Here is a 20,321-nt window from a genome sequence, read left to right on the forward strand (position 1 = left end):
TCTGCCCCACAGCTCTGCCCCACAGCTCTGCCCCACAGACCCCGCTGGGGGGTGGGTGTGTGGGGCCCGGACCCCTGGGTCCCCGGAGAGACGCCGTGGGGCTGGGGAAGGGGGGGCTGCCCCCTCCCCCTCCCTTATCAGCCGCCCCCTCCCCAGGAATGCTCCTCCCCCCCCCGCCCCACGGCGCCCTATAAAGGCCGTGGGGCTGCGGGGCCGCTGTAGGTGCCGGCGTGGGGCAGAGAGAGAGAGAGAGGGTGGGGGGCACGGGGGGGATGTGGGGGGCAGAGGGGGGCTATGGGGCGCACAGGGGGGCTATGGGGGCTATGGGGCACAGGGGGGTCTATAGGGTGCACAGGGGGGCTATAGGGTGCACAGGGGGGCTATGGGGGCTATGGGGCGCACGGGGGGCTATGGGGCACGGGGGGGGCTATGGGGTGTACAAGGGGGTCTATAGGGTGCACAGGGGGCTATGGGGGCTATGGGGTGCACGGGGGGGCTATGGGGCACGGGGGGGCTATGGGGTGTACAAGGGGGTCTATAGGGTGCACAGGGGGGCTATGGGGGCTATGGGGTGCACGGGGGGCTATGGGGCACGGGGGGGCTATGGGGCACAGGGGGGTCTATAGGGTGTACAGGGGGGCTATGGGGGCTATGGGGCGCACGGGGGGGCTATGGGGCACGGGGGGGGCTATGGGGTGTACAAGGGGGTCTATAGGGTGCACAGGGGGCTATAGGGTCTATAGGGCGCACGGGGGGGCTATGGGGGCTATGGGGCACAGGGATCTATGGGGCGCAGCCTCACCCTCCCCGCCGCCCCCCCCAGCTCCCTCCATCTTACCTGCCAGACCCACGGACTCCAGGTGAGGGGGGGCGGCGCCGTGGGGCAGCCGTGGGGCTGGGCGCTTCGGGGGGAGCCCTATAGGGGCCGCGCGGCGCTGGGGGGGGAGGGGGGGGGCCCTGCACGGCCATAGGGGGCCCTGAGGCGCTATGGGGGGCCCTGCGTGGGGGTATACGTTGCTATGGGGGGCCCTGCGGCGCTATAGGGCCCCACCCACGGCTATGGGGTCCCACAGACACCTATAGGACCCACAGATGGCTCTAGGGCCCACCCACAGCTATAGGGCCCCACCCACGGCTATAGGGCGCTATGCATGCCTATAGGGCCCCACCCACGGCTATAGGGCCCCACCCACAGCTATAGGGCCCCACCCACGGCTATAGGCCCCACCCACAGCTCTAGGGCCCCACCCACGGCTATAGGGCCCTATGCATGCCTATAGGGCCCCACCCACGGCTCTAGGCCCCACCCACAGCTATAGGGCCCCACCCACGGCTATAGGGCCCCACCCACAGCTCTAGGCCCCACCCACGGCTCTAGGCCCCACCCACGGCTCTGGGGCCCCAGGCCGGGCCATGGGGGCCCCCGCGGGCCCCTCGTGCCCCAGAGGTGACGGGGGGCCCTGCCGTGGGGCAGGATGGCGGAGGCGGCGCTGGGGGCGGCGGCCCCGTACCTGCGGCAGGGGGAGCGGGAGCGGCTGGCGGCGCAGACCCGGCCCTTCGACCCCCGCAGCGAGTGCTTCGTCCCCCACCCCCGGCAGGAGTTCGTCCGGGGGCGGGTGGTGGGGCGCCAGGGGGGGGAGGTCACCGTCCAGACCGAGCTCGGAGAGGTGGGGGGCGGGGCGGGGCGGGGCGGGGGGGGAGGGTCGATGGGGGAAGGGGGGGGAAGTTGGGGGGGGGGGGCAAGGGGGGAGGGGGCAACCCGGCCCATAGAGGGTGGCCCCCGACCCATGGGGAGACCTCCCGACCCACAGGGGGCGCCCTTCGGGGCGCTGGAGAAGCCCCAGACCCGTGGGAGACCCCCCCCCCAACCCATGGGAGACCCCCACCCATGGGAGACCCCGCCCAACCCATGGGAGACGCCCCCAACCCACGAGGAACCCCCAACCCATTGAAGACCCCCAACCCATGGGAGACCCCGCCCAACCCATGGGAGACCCCACCCAACCCATGGGAGACCCCGCCCAACCCATTGAAGACCCCCAACCCATGGGAGACCCCCCCAACCCACGAGGAACCCCCCACCCATTGAAGACCCCCACCCATGGGAGACCCCCCCCACCCATGGGAGACACCCCCACCCATGGGAGACCCCCAACCCATGGGAGACACCCCCACCCATGGGAGACCCCCAACCCATTGAAGACCCCCACCCATGGGAGACCCCCCCACCCATGGGAGACCCCCCCAACCCACCGAAGACCCCCCACCCATGGGAGACCCCCAACCCACTGAAGACCCCCAACCCATTGAAGACCCCAACCCATGGGAGACGCCCCCACCCATGGGAGACACCCCCACCCATGGGAGACCCCCAACCCATTGAAGACCCCCACCCATGGGAGACCCCCCCACCCATGGGAGACCCCCCCCAACCCACCGAAGACCCCCCCACCCATGGGAGACCCCCAACCCACTGAAGACCCCCAACCCATTGAAGACCCCCAACCCATTGAAGACCCCCACCCATGGGAGACCCCCCCACCCATGGGAGACCCCCACCCCACTGAAGACCCCCAACCCGTGGGGCGCCCCCAACGCCCCCCTCTGTCCCCTCCCCCCCCCAGACCGTGACAGTGAAGGAGGCCGACGTCCACCAGCAGAACCCCCCCAAGTTCGACAAGATCGAGGACATGGCCATGCTGACCTTCCTCCACGAGCCCGCCGTCCTCTACAACCTCAAGGAGCGCTACGCCGCCTGGATGATCTACGTGAGCCTTCCCATGAGCCCCTGGGGCAGCCTGGAACTGGGCGGGGCCTGCCCCACGGCCTGTGGGCTGCAGGGAAGCTGGTGACCCTTCCCGAAAGCCCTTGGGCTACCGAGAACGGGATGGGCCTTCCAGAGAGTCTAGGGGGCACCTAGAACCTGGTGGGGCTTCCCCAGGGACACTGGGGCCACCGAGAACCTGGGGTCCCTCCTCCAGGCCCCTGGGCCACCCAGAGCCAGGATGTCCCAGCCCTGGACCCCGCGGGCCACCAGGACCCAAGATGTCCCCTCCCCAGCCCCCTTGGGCCACCCACACCCAAGATGGCCCCTCCCCAGCCCCCTTGGGCCACCCAGAGCCAGGATGTCCCAGCCCTGGACCCCGCGGGCCACCCACACCCAAGATGTCCCAGCCCCGGACCCCTTGGGCCACCCACACCCAAGATGGCCCAGCCCTGGACCCCTTGGGCCACCAGGACCCAAGATGGCCCCTCCCCAGCCCCCTTGGGCCACCCAGAGCCAGGATGTCCCAGCCCCAGCCCCCTTGGGCCACCCACACCCAAGATGGCCCAGCCCCGGACCCCTTGGGCCACCCACACCCAAGATGGCCCCTCCCCAGCCCCCTTGGGCCACCCACACCCAAGATGGCCCCTCCCCAGCCCCCTTGGGCCACCCAGAGCCAGGATGTCCCAGCCCTGGACCCCTCGGGCCACCCACACCCAAGATGTCCCAGCCCCGGACCCCTTGGGCCACCCACACCCAAGATGTCCCCTCCCCAGCCCCCTTGGGCCACCCACACCCAAGATGTCCCAGCCCTGGACCCCTCGGGCCACCCACACCCAAGATGGCCCCTCCGGTGGGGCGGGGCCTGACGCTCCTGCCCCCGCCCCCCCCCCCCCCCCAGACCTACTCGGGGCTCTTCTGCGTGACGGTCAACCCCTACAAGTGGTTGCCCGTCTACGACGCCGAGGTGGTGGCCGCCTACCGGGGCAAGAAGCGGAGCGAAGCCCCGCCCCACATCTTCTCCATCTCCGACAACGCCTACCAGAACATGCTGACGGGTAGGGACCTCCTTCGGTGACCTCATAACCGCGGCCCCGCCCCTTTTTTGGGTGCCGGGGTGGGTGACGTGGGGCAGGCGTGGGGCGCGGCCGCGGTGGGCTTCGGAACCTCACGCCTGTCCTCCTCGCCCCACCAGATCGGGAGAACCAGTCCATCCTCATCACGTGAGTGACCTCATCCCTAAACAGCACCGTAGCCCCGCCCGCCGCCAAAGCCCTCCCACTTTTTTTTGCATAGCCCCTCCCCTCCGTAAAGCCACGCCCACCGGCACGACCAACCCCTTTCTCACCACCCGGACTGGTCTGTGGAGGCCCATAGCCCATCTCCTGCAAGCCCCACCCCCTTCCCAGCGAGGCCCCGCCCCTAGCACCACAGCCCCACCCCCAGCACCCAAGCCTCGCTCTCATTGGCTGCCCCCAGCGGAGAATCCGGGGCGGGGAAGACGGTGAACACCAAGCGGGTCATCCAGTACTTCGCCAGCATCGCCGCCATCGGCGACCGCGGCAAGAAGGAGACGGGGACCCCGGGCAAGGTGAGGGCACGGGGCGGGGACAGCGGGGTGTCCACCCACCCGCCCGCCCACCCAAACACCCACCCAAACACCCAAACGCCCAACCACCCAACCACCCAAACGCCCAACCACCCACCCACCCAACCACCCACCCAACCACCCACCCACCCAACCACCCAACCACCCACCCAACCACCCAACCACCCAAACACCCAAACACCCAAACGCCCAACCACCCACCCACCCAACCACCCACCCAAACACCCAACCACCCAACCACCCAAACGCCCAACCAACCACCCAACCGCCCACCCACCCACCCATCCAGTCACCCAACCAACCAACAACCACCCAACCACCCAAACACCCACCCAAACACCCAAACACCCAACCACCCAACCACCCAAACGCCCACCCAACCACCCACCCAACCACCCACCCAACCACCCACCCAACCACCCAACCACCCAAACACCCAAACACCCAACCAACCACCCACCCAACCACCCACCCAAACACCCACCCAACCACCCACCCAAACACCCACCTAACCAACCACCCACCCACCCAACCACCCACCCAACCACCCACCTAACCAACCACCCAACCGCCCACCCACCCACCCACCCACCCATCCAGTCACCCAACCAACAACCACCCAACCACCCAACCGCCCAACCACCCACCCAACCGCCCAAGGAACCACCCTAACACCCACCCACCCACCCAGTCACCCAACCAACCAACAACCACCCAACCATCCAACCACCGAACCACCTAACCACCCACCCACTTTAACCCTCCCCCCACCCCCGCAGCCCCTCCGGGACCTCTGTGACCACTCCCCCCGGCCCCGCCCCCCCCGCCCTCCCCCACCCCTCCCCCCGTGACAGCCCCTCCCCCCCCCCAGGGCACCCTGGAGGACCAAATCATCCAGGCCAACCCCGCCTTGGAGGCCTTCGGCAACGCCAAGACCGTCCGCAACGACAACTCCTCCCGCTTCGTGAGCGCCGGGGGGGGCGGGGCCGGGGGCGGGGCCGGTGAGGTCACCCCTACCTCACGCCGCTGCTCTTCCCAGGGGAAGTTCATCCGCATCCACTTCGGGGCCACCGGGAAGCTGGCGTCGGCCGACATCGAGACCTGTGAGCGGAGGGAGGGAGGGAGGACGGGCCCTTGGCCGTCACCCATTGGCCCTCGCCCGGCCGTCCGTCAGCCCCTCCGTCCCCGCCCCCCCCCCAACCTCCCCTCCCCCTCCTCCCAGACCTCCTGGAGAAGTCCCGCGTCATCTTCCAGCTGAAGGCCGAGAGGAACTACCACATCTTCTACCAGATCCTCTCCCACAAGAAGCCGGAGCTGCTGGGTGAGCCGGGCCCCGCGCTTGGGCCTCGCGTCTTCTCCTCCCTCCCCTCCCCCCCCCCTCCCCTCCCCCCTCCTCCTCCTCCTCCCCCTTCGGCCGCCGGCAAGGCTCAGGTTTTGTCTCCGCCCTCGGCCCCCGCGGCGCAGAGATGCTCCTCGTCACCAACAACCCCTACGACTACGGCTACGTCTCCCAAGGAGAGGTGACCGTGGCCTCCATCGACGACGCGGAAGAGCTGCTGGCAACCGACGTAAGCGGTGGGGCGGGGGCGGAGGAGGCCCGGGAGGGGCGGAGGGAGGAGTCCATGGGGGGAGGGAGGAGACCATGGGGGGAGGGAGGAGACCACGGGGGGATGGAGAAGTCCTCAGAAGGATGGAGGAGACCATGAGGGGATGGAGGAGACCATGGGGGGAGGGAGGAGACCATGGGGGGAGGGAGGAGACCACGGGGGGATGGAGAAGTCCTCAGAAGGATGAAGGAGACCTCAGAAGGATGGAGGAGACCATGAGGGGATGGAGGAGACCATGGGGGGAGGGAGGAGACCATGGGGGGATGGAGAAGTCCTCAGAAGGATGGAAGAGACCATGGGGGGATGGAGGAGACCATGGGGGGATGGAGGAGCCCTCAGAAGGGTGGCTGGATGAGTCCACGGGTGGACGACAAGTCCTCCAATGGACGGATGAAGGCATGGATGGAGGAGGCCCCAGACGGACGGACAGCCTGAAGATCGGGAAGGGCAGGGGGAGACGCAGGCGGGGGCCGGCCACGCCCTCAGCTCGGTCCTCTCCAACCCCCCCTCCCCCAGCGCGCTTTCGACGTCCTGGGCTTCACCGGCGAGGAGAAGGCCGGCGTCTACAAGCTGACGGGCGCCATCATGCACTTCGGCAACATGAAGTTCAAGCAGAAGCAGCGGGAGGAGCAGGCGGAGCCGGACGGCACCGAAGGCGGGTGGGGGAGGGGCGGGGGGCGGGGACTAGGCCCTGGTGGGACCTGACCGCCCGTCTCTCTCCTCGGCGCGTTGCAGATGCCGACAAGTCGGCCTACCTGATGGGGCTGAACTCGGCCGATCTCCTCAAGGGGCTGTGCCACCCCCGGGTGAAGGTGGGCAACGAGTACGTCACCAAGGGGCAGAACGTCCAGCAGGTGAGGAGGAACGGCCCCGCCCCCGCCCCGAGGAGGGCGCCGACAGCCCCCCCCCCCACCGGCGGGCCCTCCCCTCCCCCCCCCTCCAGGTGTACTACTCCATCGGGGCCCTGGCCAAGGCCGTCTACGAGAAGATGTTCAACTGGATGGTGGTGAGGATCAACAACTCGCTGGAGACCAAGCAGCCGCGGCAGTACTTCATCGGCGTGCTGGACATCGCCGGCTTCGAGATCTTCGACGTGAGGCCTGCTCGACCCCGTTGTGTTGACCCCGTCGGGTGTTGAGTTGACCCCGTCGAGTGTTGAGTCGACCCCGTTGTGTCGACGCCCTGAGTGTTGAGTTGACCCTGTCGAGTGCTGAGTCGACCCCGTTGAGTGTTGAGTTGACCCCATTCTGTTGACGCCCGAGTGTTGAGTTGACCCTGTTGTGTTGACGCCCGAGTGTTGAGTTGACCCTGTCGAGTGCTGAGTCGACCCCGTTGAGTGTTGAGTTGACCCCATCGAGTGTTAAATTGACCCCGTTCTGTTGACACCCGAGTGTTGAGTCGACCCCGTTGAGTGTTGAGTTGACCCCATCGAGTGTTGAGTCGACCCCGTTGAGTTGACCCCATCGAGTGCTGAGTTGACCCCATCAAGTCTTGAGTTGACCCCGTCGAGTGTTGAGTTGACCCCGTTCTGTTGACGCCCAAGTGTTGAGTTGACCCTGTTGTGTTGACGCCCGAGTGTTGAGTTGACCCCGTCGAGTTGACCCTGTCGAGTGTTGAGTCGACCCCGTTGTGTTGACGCCCGAGTGCTGAGTTGACCCTGTCGAGTGTTGAGTTGACCCCATTGAGTCGACCCCGTTGAGTGTTGAGTCGACCCCGTTGTGTTGACGCCCGAGTGTTGAGTTGACCCCGTCGAGTTGACCCCCGAGTGCTGAGTTGACCCTGTCGAGTGTTGAGTCGACCCTGTTGTGTTGACGCCCGAGTGTTAAGTTGACCCTGTCGAGTGTTAAGTTGACCCCGTTCTGTTGACGCCCGAGTGTTGAGTTGACCCCGTTGAGTGTTGAGTCGACCCCGTTGTGTTGACGCCCGAGTGTTGAGTTGACCCTGTCGAGTGCTGAGTCGACCCCGTCGTGTGTTGAGTTGACCCCATCGAGTGTTAAGTTGACCCCGTTCTGTTGACGCCCGAGTGTTGAGTCGACCCCGTCGAGTTGACCCTGTCAAGTGCTGGGTTGACCCTGTTGCGTTGACCCCGTCGAGTGTTGAGTCAACCCCGTTCTGTTGACGCCCGAGTGTTGAGTTGACCCTGTCGAGTTGACCCCGTCGAGTTGACCCCGTCGATACCATTGGATGTTGAGTTGACCCCATGGGGTGCTCAGTTGACCCCGTTGACCCCAGGGGGTGTCGTGTTGACCCCGTTGCCTGTTCGGTTGACCCGGTTGATCACACCGAGCACCGCGTTGACCCCGTTGGGTGTTCCGTTGACCCCCTTGATGCCATTGGACGTTACGTTGACCCCGTTGGGTCTCAGGTTGACCCCGTCGGGTGCTCAGTTGACCCCGTCGGGTGCTCAGTTGACCCCGTTGACCCCATTGGCCGTTACCTCGACCCCACCGGGTGCTGAGATGACTCCCTTGACCCCATTGGCCGTCCCCTCTCGCCCCGCCCAGTTCAACAGCTTCGAGCAGCTCTGCATCAACTTCACCAACGAGAAGCTGCAGCAGTTCTTCAACCACCACATGTTCGTGCTGGAGCAGGAGGAGTACAAGAAGGAGGGCATCGAGTGGGAGTTCATCGACTTCGGCATGGACCTGCAGGCCTGCATCGACCTCATCGAGAAGGTACCGCCTCCCCCGGGGCCTGCGGGGGCCTGCGGGGGCTCCTGGAGGAGGAGCCGCCCCAGCGGGAGGGCCCCAAAGGCGACCGCTTGCCGGGTGTCCTCCCCGGCCAACGCGGGCTCCTCCTCCCCAGCCCATGGGGATCATGTCCATCCTGGAGGAGGAGTGCATGTTCCCCAAGGCCTCGGACATGACCTTCAAGGCCAAGCTCTACGACAACCACCTGGGCAAGTCGGCCAACTTTGGGAAGCCGCGCAACGTCAAGGGCAAGCCGGAGGCCCACTTCGCCCTCGTCCACTACGCCGGCACGGTGGACTACAACATCCTGGGGTGGCTGGAGAAGAACAAGGACCCCCTCAACGAGACGGTGGTGGGGCTCTACCAGAAATCGGCCCTCAAGCTCTTGGCCAACCTCTTCGCCAGCTACGCCGGGGCAGACGCCGGTGGGCGGGCGGGCGCTTGGCCGAGGGAGGGGGGGGTGGGCGGGGAAGGCCCTCGCCCGCAGGAGGCCTCACCCCCCCCCCCCCTCCTCCCCAGGCGCTGACGGAGGCAAGGGGAAAGGAGGCAAGAAGAAAGGCTCCTCCTTCCAGACCGTCTCGGCCCTGCACCGGGTGAGGCACCTACGGAGCGGACCCGCCCTGGGGCAGAGGGAGGACACCCCCGGCTCCGCCCCTGCTGGCCCATTGGTCAGCCTCTTCTCCCCTCCCTCCTCCCCAGGAGAACCTCAACAAGCTGATGGCCAACCTCAAGACCACCCACCCCCACTTCGTCCGCTGCCTCATCCCCAACGAGCGGAAGGCGCCGGGTGAGGAAAGGGCGGGGACGGGGGCTGGGGCTGGTGGGCGTGGCTCGTGGCTGACCCCACCCCCCCCCCCAGGCGTGATGGACAACCCCCTGGTGATGCACCAGCTCCGCTGCAACGGGGTGCTGGAGGGCATCCGCATCTGCCGCAAGGGCTTCCCCAACCGCGTCCTCTACGGGGACTTCCGCCAGCGGTAGGGACGCGGGGCGGGGGGCGCGGGGCGGGGCGGGACCACCCCCCACCGGGGCTGACCTTGGGGTGGCCCGGCCCCCAGGTACCGCCTCCTGAACCCCGCCGCCATCCCCGAGGGACAGTTCATCGACAGCCGCAAGGGCGCCGAGAAGCTCCTGGGCTCCCTCGACATCGACCGCAACCAGTACAAGTTCGGGCACACCAAGGCGAGGGCGCGCGGGCTCCCAGCATCCCCGCGGGCCCACCGTCCCCCCCCCCGTCTCTGCAGCCCCGCCCCTCCCTCCCATCTCTCCTCACCCGCCTCCTTCCTCCCCCAGGTCTTCTTCAAGGCGGGGCTGCTGGGGCTGCTGGAGGAGATGCGGGACGAGCGCCTCTCCCGCATCATCACCCGCATCCAGGCGCAGGCCCGGGGTCAGCTGATGCGCATCGAGTTCAAGAAGATCCTGGAGCGGCGGTGAGGAGGGGGCGGGGTCTTGCTCCCCGGGGGGAGGGGCCTCCGGCGGCGAGGCGGGGTGGCAGCGTCCCTGTCCCCGCGGTAGGGACGCGCTGCTGGTCATCCAGTGGAACGTCCGGGCCTTCATGGGGGTGAAGAACTGGCCCTGGATGAAGCTCTACTTCAAGATCAAGCCCCTGCTGAAGAGCGCCGAGACGGAGAAGGAGATGCAGGTGGGCGGGGGCGACGACCGAGGCCGGGGGCGGGCGGGGCGGCGAGGATCGGCCGCCGCTATTGGTCTCCTGGCGCAGACGATGAAGGAGGAGTTTGGGCGGCTGAAGGAGGCCCTGGAGAAGTCGGAGGCCCGGCGGAAGGAGCTGGAGGAGAAGATGGTCTCGCTGCTGCAGGAGAAGAACGACCTTCAGCTCCAAGTGCAGGCCGTGAGTGAGAGCGGCCCCCCGGAACCGCGGCGCGGGGGAGGCCGCCGCCCGCCCCGGGGACGCCCCGCCTCACCCGCCGCCCCGCCGCAGGAGCAGGACAACCTCACCGACGCCGAGGAGCGCTGCGACCAGCTGATCAAGAACAAGATCCAGCTGGAGGCCAAGGTGAAGGAGCTGACGGAGCGGCTGGAGGAGGAGGAGGAGATGAACGCCGAGCTGACGGCCAAGAAGAGGAAGCTGGAGGACGAGGGCTCGGAGCTGAAGAAGGACATCGACGACCTGGAGCTGACCCTGGCCAAGGTGGAGAAGGAGAAACACGCCACCGAGAACAAGGTGAGGGCGGGGAGAGGCCTTGACCCCAAGCCGATTGACTCAAGCCAACGTGGACAGGTTCTGAGGAGACCCGGGATTGGTTGGGTTGGGTTGGGTCACCAAGACCCAAGGTTGGTTGGGCTGGGTGGAGGAGAGCCAGGGTTGGTTGGTCTGAGGAGACCCAAGGTTGGTTGGGGTGGGTGGAGGAGACCCAAGGTTGGTTGGGGTGGGTCACCAAGACCCAAGGTTGGTTGGGCTGGGTGGAGGAGACCCAGGGTTGGTTGGTCTGAGGAGACCCAAGGTTGGTTGGGGTGGGTGGAGGAGACCCAAGGTTGGTTGGGTTGAGGAGACCCGGGGTTGGTTGGGTCGGGTCACCAAGACCCAAGGTTGGTTGGGGTGGGTGGAGGAGACCCAGGGTTGGTTGGTCTGAGGAGACCCAAGGTTGGTTGGGTTGGGTCACCAAGACCCAAGGTTGGTTGGGTTGGGTCACCAAGACCCAAGGTTGGTTGGGGTGGGTGGAGGAGACCCAAGGTTGGTTGGGTGGAGGAGACCCAAGGTTGGTTGGGTTGGGTCACCAAGACCCAAGGTTGGTTGGGCTGGGTGGAGGAGAGCCAGGGTTGGTTGGTCTGAGGAGACCCAAGGTTGGTTGGGGTGGGTGGAGGAGACCCAAGGTTGGTTGGGTTGAGGAGACCCGGGGTTGGTTGGGTCGGGTCACCAAGACCTTATGCTGGTTGGGTTGGGTCTCCCAGACCCAAGGTTGGTTGGGTTGGGTCACCAAGACCCAAGGTTGGTTGGGGTGGGTGGAGGAGACCCAAGGTTGGTTGGGTGGAGGAGACCCAAGGTTGGTTGGGTTGGGTCACCAAGACCCAAGGTTGGTTGGGCTGGGTGGAGGAGAGCCAGGGTTGGTTGGTCTGAGGAGACCCAAGGTTGGTTGGGGTGGGTGGAGGAGACCCAAGGTTGGTTGGGTTGGGTCACCAAGACCCAAGGTTGGTTGGGTTGGGTCACCAAGACCCAAGGTTGGTTGGGTTGGGTCACCAAGACCCAAGGTTGGTTGGGGTGGGTGGAGGAGACCCAAGGTTGGTTGGGTCTCCAAGACCTTATGCTGGTTGGGTTGGGTCTCCCAGACCCAAGGTTGGTTGCGTCACCAAGACCCGAGGCTGCTTGGGTTCTCCTGCATCTCCTGACCCAGGCCCAGCTCAACCTAGAGCAAGAACAACCTCCTCTCTCTCACTGGCAGCCGGCCTGATGCTTCTCCTCCCGCAGGTGAAGAACCTGACGGAGGAGATGGCCGGGCTGGACGAGACCATCGCCAAGCTGACGAAGGAGAAGAAGGCCCTGCAAGAAGCTCACCAGCAAACGCTGGACGACCTGCAGGCGGAGGAAGACAAGGTCAACGCCTTGAGCAAGGCCAAAGTCAAGCTGGAACAGCAGGCGGACGACGTGAGTCCTGGAGCGGGTCCCGCGGGGGTGACGGTCCTGCCGGGGCGGGCGTTCGGGGGGCTGACTGACGGGGGCGTCTCCGCCTCGCTGCCAGCTGGAGAGCTCGCTGGAGCAGGAGAAGAAGATCCGGATGGACCTGGAACGGGCCAAGAGGAAGCTGGAAGGCGACCTGAAGCTGACCCAGGAGAACATCATGGACCTGGAGAACGACAAGCAGCAGCTGGAGGAGAAGCTCAAGAAGTGAGGCTGGACCTCCCTCCCCGCCCCGAGCCGGGCCGGGGGCGCGGGCAGGGCCCTCAGCGCTCTCCGCCTTCCTCTGCAGGAAGGAGTTTGAGATCCACCAGCAGACCAGCAAGATGGAGGACGAGCAGGCGCTGGCTCTGCAGCTCCAGAAGAAGCTGAAGGAGCTGCAGGTGAGGGAGCTCGGCTCCACCTGGCTGGGTTGGGTTGAAGAGTCTCCCGTCGGTTGGGTTGGGTTGAAGAGTCTCCAGTCGGTTGGGTTGGGTTGAGTTGGGTTGAAGAGTCTCCAGTCGGTTGGGTTGGGTTGAGTTGGGTTGAAGAGTCTCCAGTCGGTTGGGTTGGGTTGAGTTGGGTTGAAGAGTCTCCAGTCGGTTGGGTTGGGTTGAGTTGGGTTGAAGAGTCTCCAGTCGGTTGGGTTGAGTTGAGTTGAAGAGTCTCCAGTCGGTTGGGTTGGGTTGAGTTGGGTTGAAGAGTCTCCAGCTGGTTGGGTTGAGTTGAGTTGAAGAGTCTCCAGTCGGTTGGGTTGGGTTGAGTTGAGTTGAAGAGTCTCCAGCTGGTTGGGTTGGGTCAAAGAGTCTCCAGTTGGTTGGGTTGGGTTGCGTTGAGTTGAAGAGTCTCCAGCTGGTTGGGTTGGGTTGAGTTGAAGAGTCTCCAGTCAGTTGGGTTGCGTTGAGTTGAAGAGTCTCCAGCTGGTTGGGTTGGGTCGAAGAGTCTCCAGTTGGTTGAGTTGTTGAAGAGTCTCCAGTTGGTTGAGTTGAGTTGAAGAGTCTCCAGTCGGTTGAGTTGAGTTGAAGAGTCTCCAGTCGGTTGGGTTGACTTGAGTTGGGTTGAAGAGTCTCCAGTCAGTTGGGTTGAAGAGTCTCCAGTCGGTTGGGTCGGGTCGAGCGGATGGGTGGGCGGAGCCAAGCCCGCCGACGGCGCCCCGCCCCCGGCGCACAGGCGCGGATCGAGGAGCTGGAGGAGGAGCTGGAGGCGGAGCGGACGGGCAGGGCCAAGGTGGAGAAGCTGCGCTCGGAGCTGTCGCGGGAGCTGGAGGAGATCAGCGAGCGGCTGGAGGAGGCGGGCGGCGCCACCTCGGTGCAGATCGAGCTCAACAAGAAGCGGGAGGCGGAGTTCCAGAAGATGCGGCGGGACCTGGAGGAGGCCACGCTGCAGCACGAGGCCACGGCCGCCGCGCTGCGCAAGAAGCACGCCGACAGCGTGGCCGAGCTCGGCGAGCAGATCGACAGCCTGCAGCGCGTCAGGCAGAAGCTGGAGAAGGAGAAGAGCGAGCTCAAGCTGGAGCTGGACGACCTCGGCTCCAACATGGAGCAGCTGCTCAAGGCCAAGGTAGGAGGAGGCCGAGGCGGCCATCTTGGCTCCGCCGCGGCCGTCGGCCTCCTCCTTCATCCCTTCCCTCCTCCAAGGTGGGCGTGGAGAAGGTCTCCCGCAGCCTGGAGGACCAGGCGGCCGAGCAGCGGGCGAAGCTGGAGGAGACCCAACGAGTCCTCACTGACACCAGCACCCAGCGGGCCAAGCTCCAGGCCGAGAACGGTGGGAGCCCTGACCCACGGCAGCCCCCGCCCCACCCCTTCAGCCCCCGCCCCACCCCTGAAGCCCTCCCCTCCCCCTGCAGGAGAGCTGTCCCGCCAGCTGGAGGAGAAGGAGGCCCTCATCTCCCAGCTCACCAGGGGCAAGCAGTCGTACACCCAGCAGCTGGAGGACCTCAAGAGGCAGCTGGAGGAGGAGATGAAGGTGAAGTCCGTGGGGCGGCCGGGAAGATCACGGAGGTCGGGGGTCTCCAGGAGGGCCACAAGACGAGGTCTCCTTCGCCCTCGTGGTGGTAGCACCAAAGGGGAGTCAGGTGCAGGCTGGTTGGGTTGGGTGGTCCCATCTCACGGCGGTCCCGTCTCACGGTGGTCCCGTCTCACGGCGGTCCCATCTCACGGCGGTCCCGTCTCACGGCGGTCCCGTCTCACGGCGGTCCCAGCCCAAGGGCGGTCGAGCTGGGTTGCGTTGGCCCAACGGGTTGGGCTGAGCGGGTCAGGTGGGGGCGGCTGGGTCGGTCCGCGGGCGGTTGGGCGGCGTCGAGAGGTTGGGTTGGTCTACAGGAGGCTGGGAGGAGAAACACCGCCGCTTCCGGGGTGGGAGGACCTCGGTAGAGCTCAAGGTGCCGCGGTCGCCACGGTCCCACCTTCTCCTCGCCCAGGCCAAGAACGCGCTGGCCCACGCCCTCCAGTCGGCCCAGCACGACTGCGACCTGCTGCGGGAGCAGTACGAGGAGGAGACGGAGGCCAAGGCCGAGCTCCAGCGGTCGCTCTCCAAGGCCAACTCCGAGGTGGCGCAGTGGAGGACCAAGTACGAGACGGACGCCATCCAGCGCACCGAGGAGCTGGAGGAGGCCAAGTGAGTCGTCTCCCCGCGGGGGAAGGTCCACGCCCTGCCCGAGGGCAACCTCGACGGGGTCCGGGACCGGAGAAGCTCTGGGCCGGTGAGGGCGGACCTCGGAGGAGGCCCACCCCGCGGGCGATCCCTATGGGGCAGGGGAGAGCGGACAAGCTGTAGAAGGCTCCGGAGCAGGGAGAGGGACCTGGAGGCGGCCGAGGAGATGCAGAGCCGAGCCGTGGCCTGCCTCGGGGTGGAGAAGCTGGCGTTGGCCCTCTTGGTCCGCGGGCCACCACGTTGGGCGGCTTGGTTGTCTCCCGGGGCAGGAAGAAGCTGGCCCAGCGGCTGCAGGAGGCCGAGGAGGCGGTGGAGGCGGTCAACGCCAAGTGCTCCTCCCTGGAGAAGAGCAAGCACCGGCTGCAGAACGAGATCGAGGACCTGATGGCGGACGTGGAGCGGTCGAACGCCGCCGCCGCCGCCCTGGACAAGAAGCAGAGGAACTTCGACAAGGTGGGGGGACGCGGCGGGCGGCGGGGCGGCGGGAGACGGGGACAGGCGGAGACGCGGTGACGGCTCGCCCGGCCCCAGGTGGTGGCGGAGTGGAAGCAGAAGTTCGAGGAGGCGCAGACGGAGCTGGAGGCGTCGCAGAAGGAGGCCAGGTCCCTCAGCACCGAGCTCTTCAAGCTGAAGAACGCCTACGAGGAGTCGCTCGAGCACCTGGAGACCCTCAAGAGGGAGAACAAGAACCTCCGAGGTGAGACCGCCGCCGCCCCCCCCCCGCCCCCCGCGTGGCTCTCCGCCACCTCCCGCGTGACGCGAGGGGATCTCGCCCGCGCAGAGGAGATCTCGGAGCTCACGGAGCAGCTGGGCGCCAGCCACAAGACCATCCACGAGCTGGAGAAGGTCCGCAAGCAGCTGGACGCCGAGAAGCTGGAGCTCCAGGCCGCGCTGGAGGAGGCGGAGGTGAGGCGAGGCGCGGCCCCGCCTTCTCCCGCTCCCCTCCGCGGCCCCCAACGTCCCCGCTCTCCCCCCCCCCCCCCCAGGCCTCGCTGGAGCACGAGGAGGGGAAGATCTTGAGGGCCCAGCTGGAGTTCAGCCAGCTGAAGGCGGACCACGAGCGCAAGCTGGCCGAGAAGGAGGAGGAGCTGGAGCAGGCCAAGCGCAACCACCTGCGGGCGGCGGACTCGCTGCAGACCTCGCTGGACGCCGAGACCCGCAGCCGCAACGAGGCCCTGAGGCTGAAGAAGAAGATGGAGGGCGACCTCAACGAGATGGAGATCCAGCTGGGCCACGCCAACCGCCTCGCCGCCGAGGCCCAGAAGCAAGTCAAGACCCTGCAGGGCTGCCTCAAGGTACCCCTGGGAGGCGGGGCCCGGGAGGAGCCGAGGGGCGGCCGGGCCCAGCGCCCCGCGCCGGCGCTCGGGCGGACTCCGCCCCGCCGGCCCCGCTCACCGCCGCCGCCGCGCCTCGCAGGACACCCAGCTGCAGCTGGACGACGCCCTGCGGGCCAGCGAGGACCTGAAGGAGAACGTCGCCCTCGCGGAGAGGAGGAGCGGCCTCCTGCAGGCGGAGCTGGAGGAGCTCCGGGCGGCGGCGGAGCAGACGGAGAGGGCGCGGAAGGTGGCCGAGCAGGAGCTGATCGAGGCCAGCGAGAGGGTCCAGCTCCTCCACTCCCAGGTGAGAGCTCGGCTCCTCTCCTCCGCCAGGAGGCCCTGGACGCCTCCGGAGAGGCGGGGCTGAAGGAGGAGGGGGCGGCGGCCCCGCGGCCACCTCCCCACCGCCCCTCCTCCGCCTCCAGAACACCAGCCTCATCAACCAGAAGAAGAAGCTGGAGGGCGACATGGCCCAGCTGCAGGCGGAGGTGGAGGAGGCCGCCCAGGAGTGCGGGAACGCCGAGGAGAAGGCCAAGAAGGCCATCGCCGACGTGAGTGCCGCGGCGGGACCGGCCCCCGGGAGGCGGCGGCCCGCACCCTGAGGGCTTCTCTCCTCGGGCAGGCGGCCATGATGGCGGAGGAGCTGAAGAAGGAGCAGGACACCAGCGCCCACCTGGAGCGGATGAAGAAGAACATGGAGCAGACCATCAAGGACCTGCAGCTGCGGCTGGACGAGGCCGAGCAGTTGGCCCTCAAGGGGGGCAAGAAGCAGCTGCAGAAGCTGGAGGCCCGCGGGAGGGAGCTGGAGAACGAGCTGGAGGCCGAGCAGAAGCGCAACGCCGAGAGCGTCAAGGGCCTCCGCAAGTCCGAGCGGCGCGTCAAGGAGCTCGTCTACCAGGTGGGGCCACCCCAGCCCGGCCGCTCGTCCTCCAGAGCCGTGGCGTCCCCTAGAAGTCGGCGGAGTCGGTGGCCGCAGGGGCAGGGATGACCTAGAACATCGCCCGCTGCCGCCTCTGTAGCCGTGGCGCTGGAACAGGGTTGATCTGGTGGCCACAGGGGCAAGAGCGACCCACAGGGTTGACCTGGTGGCCATAGGGACGTGGGTCACCGAGAAGGTTGACCTGGTGGCCATAGGAACATGGTTGACCCAGAAGGTTGATCTGATGGTTGTAGGGACACAGGTGACCCAGAAGGTTGACCTGGTGGCCACAGGGACACGGATGACCGAGAAGGTTGACCTGGTGGCCACAGGGGCAAGAGCGACCCACAGGGTTGACCTGATGGCCATAGGGACGTGGGTCACCAAGAAGGTTGACCCGGTGGCCACAGGGACACAGGTGACCCAGAAGGTTGACCTGATGGCCATAGGGACATGGATGACCGAGAAAGTTGACCTGGTGGCCATAGGGACACAGGTGACCCAGAAGGCTGACCTGGTGGCCACAGGGGCAAGAGTGACCCACAGGGTTGACCTGATGGCCATAGGGACGTGTGGGTCACCAAGAAGGTTGAGCTGGTGGCCACAGGGACACGGATGACCGAGAAGGTTGACCTGGTGGCCACAGGGGCAAAGCGACCCACAGGGTTGACCTGATGGCCATAGGGACGTGGGTCACCAAGAAGGTTGACCTGGTGGCCACAGGGACACAGGTGACCCAGAAGGTTGAGCTGGTGGCCACAGGGACACGGTTCACCGAGAAGGTTGACCTGGTGGCCACAGGGACATGGGTGACCGAGAAAGTTGACCTGGTGGCCATAGGGCACAGGTGACCCAGAAGGCTGACCTGGTGGCCACAGGGGCAAGAGTGACCCACAGGGTTGACCTGATGGCCATAGAGACGTGGGTCACCAAGAAGGTTGACCTGGTGGCCACAGGGACACAGGTGACCCAGAAGGTTGACCTGGTGGCCACAGGAACATGGATGACCGAGAAAGTTGACCTGGTGGCCATAGGAACACAGGTGACCCAGAAGGCTGACCTGGTGGCCACAGGGGCAAGAGTGACCCACAGGGTTGACCTGATGGCCATAGGGACGTGTGGGTCACCAAGAAGGTTGACCTGGTGGCCACAGGTGACCCAGAAGGTTGAGCTGGTGGCCACAGGGACACGGTTCACCAAGGCTGACCTGGTGGCCACAGGGACACGGATGACCCAGAGCGTCACCCGTTGCTTCCATACCCGCAGAGAGACAGGGCACAGGAGACCTAGGTCTCACCCACTGCCATAGGGTGACCTAGAACGCGATCGACCCGGTGGCCATGGGAGAAGCTAGACCACAGCTCAGCCTCCGCGCCCAGGAGGTCTCCAGGCAGGGAAACTGAGGCGCAGCGAGGGCCCAGGAGAGCTGCTCGTGCCCCGGGGCCAGTCTCCAGCCCCGTCTCTCTCCTCCCCGCAGACGGAGGAGGACAAGAAGAACCTGCTGAGGCTGCAGGAGCTGGTGGACAAGCTGCAGCTGAAGGTCAAGGCCTACAAGCGGCAGGCGGAGGAGGCGGTGGGTGCCCGGAGAGGGTGGGCGGAGCAACGGGAGGGAGGGGGGGTGGGACGGACGGAGGGGGGGTGGGACACGTGGGAGAGAAGATGGACGGGCGGATGGTGGACACGTGGGAGAGAAGATGGACGGATGGGTGGTGGGACGGATGTAAGAGAAGATGGACGGACGGGTGGTGGGACGGACGTAAGAGAAGATGGACGGACGGGTGGTGGGACGGATGGAAGAGAAGATGGACGGACGGATGGTGGACACGTGGGAGAGAAGATGGACGGACGGGTGGTGGACATGTGGGAGAGAAGATGGACGGACGGGTGGTGGGACAGACGTGAGAGAAGATGGACGGACGGGTGGTGGGACAGACGTAAGAGAAGATGGACGGACGGGTGGTGGACACGTGGGAGAGAAGATGGACGGATGGGTGGTGGGACGGACGTAAGAGAAGATGGACGGACGGGTGGTGGGACGGACGTAAGAGAAGATGGACGGACGGGTGGTGGGACGGATGGAAGAGAAGATGGACGGACGGATGGTGGACACGTGGGAGAGAAGATGGACGGACGGGTGGTGGGACAGACGTAAGAGAAGATGGACGGACGGGTGGTGGGACAGACGTAAGAGAAGATGGACGGACGGGTGGTGGGACAGACGTGAGAGAAGATGGACGGACGGGTGGTGGGACAGACGTGAGAGAAGATGGACAGACGGGTGGTGGGACGGACGTAAGAGAAGATGGACGGACGGATGGTGGACACGTGGGAGAGAAGATGGACGGGCGGGTGGGAGGGCTGGAAGAGGACGGATGGGCGGATGGACGGACAGACGGCGGGGTGGGAGGCGGGCCATCTGCCTGTGGGGCAGCCCCACGGACGCCCCCCCCCGCCCCCCCCAGGAGGAACAGGCCAGCACCAACCTGGCCAAGTTCCGCAAGGCGCAGCACGAGCTGGAGGAGGCGGAGGAGCGCGCCGACATCGCCGAGTCCCAGGTCAACAAGCTGCGGGCCAAGAGCCGCGACATCGGGGCCAAGGTGGGACCTCCCCCCGCCCCACGGCCGCCCCACGGCCGCCCCACGGCCGCCCCCTCGCCCCCTCCATCTTGTCTCCCACCCCAGAAGCTGCACGACGAGGAGTGACCCCGCCGCCGCCACGAGCGACCCCGCCGCCACCACGAGCGACCCCGCCACCGCCACGAGCGACCCCGCCGCCGCCACGAGTGACACCACCACCACCACCACGAGCGACCCCACCGCCACCACGAGTGACACCGCCGCCGCCACGAGCGACCCCGCCGCCGCCACGAGTGACACCACCGCCGCCACGAGCGACCCCACCACCACCACGAGCGACACCGCCGCCACCACGAGCGACCCCGCCGCCGCCACGAGCGACACCACCGCCGCCACGAGCGACCCCGCCGCCGCCCTCCCCCGCCCCGGACGGGCCCCTAACGACCTACAAGTGGTTTCATTAATTAACGAAGACGGGAAGAAGCCGGGCGTCCGGGAGCGGGGGTGGGGGACGCAGCGTCTCCTCGCCCACCCCACCCCACCCCACCCCACCCCACCCCACCCCACCAAAACACGAC

General features: G+C 66.8%; 1 protein-coding gene across 1 annotated transcript; it reads left to right on the top strand.

The window, feature by feature from the left end:
• The first annotated feature begins 244 nt into the window (after positions 1 to 244).
• LOC104021694 (myosin-6) lies at positions 245 to 19,968 on the top strand. Its single transcript, XM_087734959.1, has 41 exons — positions 245 to 254; positions 824 to 860; positions 1,475 to 1,667; positions 2,625 to 2,768; positions 3,666 to 3,822; positions 3,960 to 3,987; positions 4,244 to 4,355; positions 5,245 to 5,337; positions 5,413 to 5,476; positions 5,596 to 5,694; positions 5,838 to 5,941; positions 6,497 to 6,635; positions 6,716 to 6,834; positions 6,924 to 7,073; positions 8,485 to 8,655; positions 8,786 to 9,095; positions 9,190 to 9,263; positions 9,370 to 9,457; positions 9,530 to 9,647; positions 9,729 to 9,852; positions 9,964 to 10,100; positions 10,186 to 10,312; positions 10,391 to 10,519; positions 10,610 to 10,852; positions 12,095 to 12,271; positions 12,366 to 12,511; positions 12,594 to 12,684; positions 13,451 to 13,840; positions 13,918 to 14,044; positions 14,127 to 14,245; positions 14,700 to 14,896; positions 15,202 to 15,385; positions 15,464 to 15,629; positions 15,714 to 15,838; positions 15,919 to 16,227; positions 16,349 to 16,552; positions 16,674 to 16,799; positions 16,871 to 17,146; positions 18,645 to 18,740; positions 19,630 to 19,764; positions 19,849 to 19,968. Exons 3-41 carry the CDS (start codon positions 1,476 to 1,478, stop codon positions 19,867 to 19,869), a joined length of 5,811 nt encoding a protein of 1,936 aa, XP_087591085.1. The 5' UTR covers positions 245 to 254; positions 824 to 860; position 1,475; the 3' UTR covers positions 19,870 to 19,968.
• The last annotated feature ends 353 nt before the right edge of the window (positions 19,969 to 20,321 follow it).

The sequence above is a fragment of the Nipponia nippon genome, unplaced genomic scaffold (assembly GCF_047370975.1).
Source record: "Nipponia nippon isolate SJK-2023a ecotype South Korea unplaced genomic scaffold, ASM4737097v1 scaffold_51, whole genome shotgun sequence".
NCBI lineage: Eukaryota > Metazoa > Chordata > Aves > Pelecaniformes > Threskiornithidae > Nipponia > Nipponia nippon.

What these genes read in the sequence shown, in the direction of transcription:
- LOC104021694 (XM_087734959.1), top strand. Translation starts at nt 1,476, where the DNA reads ATGGCGGAGGCGGCGCTGGGGGCGGCGGCCCCGTACCTGCGGCAGGGG. An exon ending in TGGAACAGCAGGCGGACGAC is followed by an intron (nt 12,272 to 12,365) that starts GTGAGTCCTGGA and finishes CCTCGCTGCCAG; the next exon opens with CTGGAGAGCTCGCTGGAGCA. An exon ending in CAAGCTCCAGGCCGAGAACG is followed by an intron (nt 14,045 to 14,126) that starts GTGGGAGCCCTG and finishes CTCCCCCTGCAG; the next exon opens with GAGAGCTGTCCCGCCAGCTG.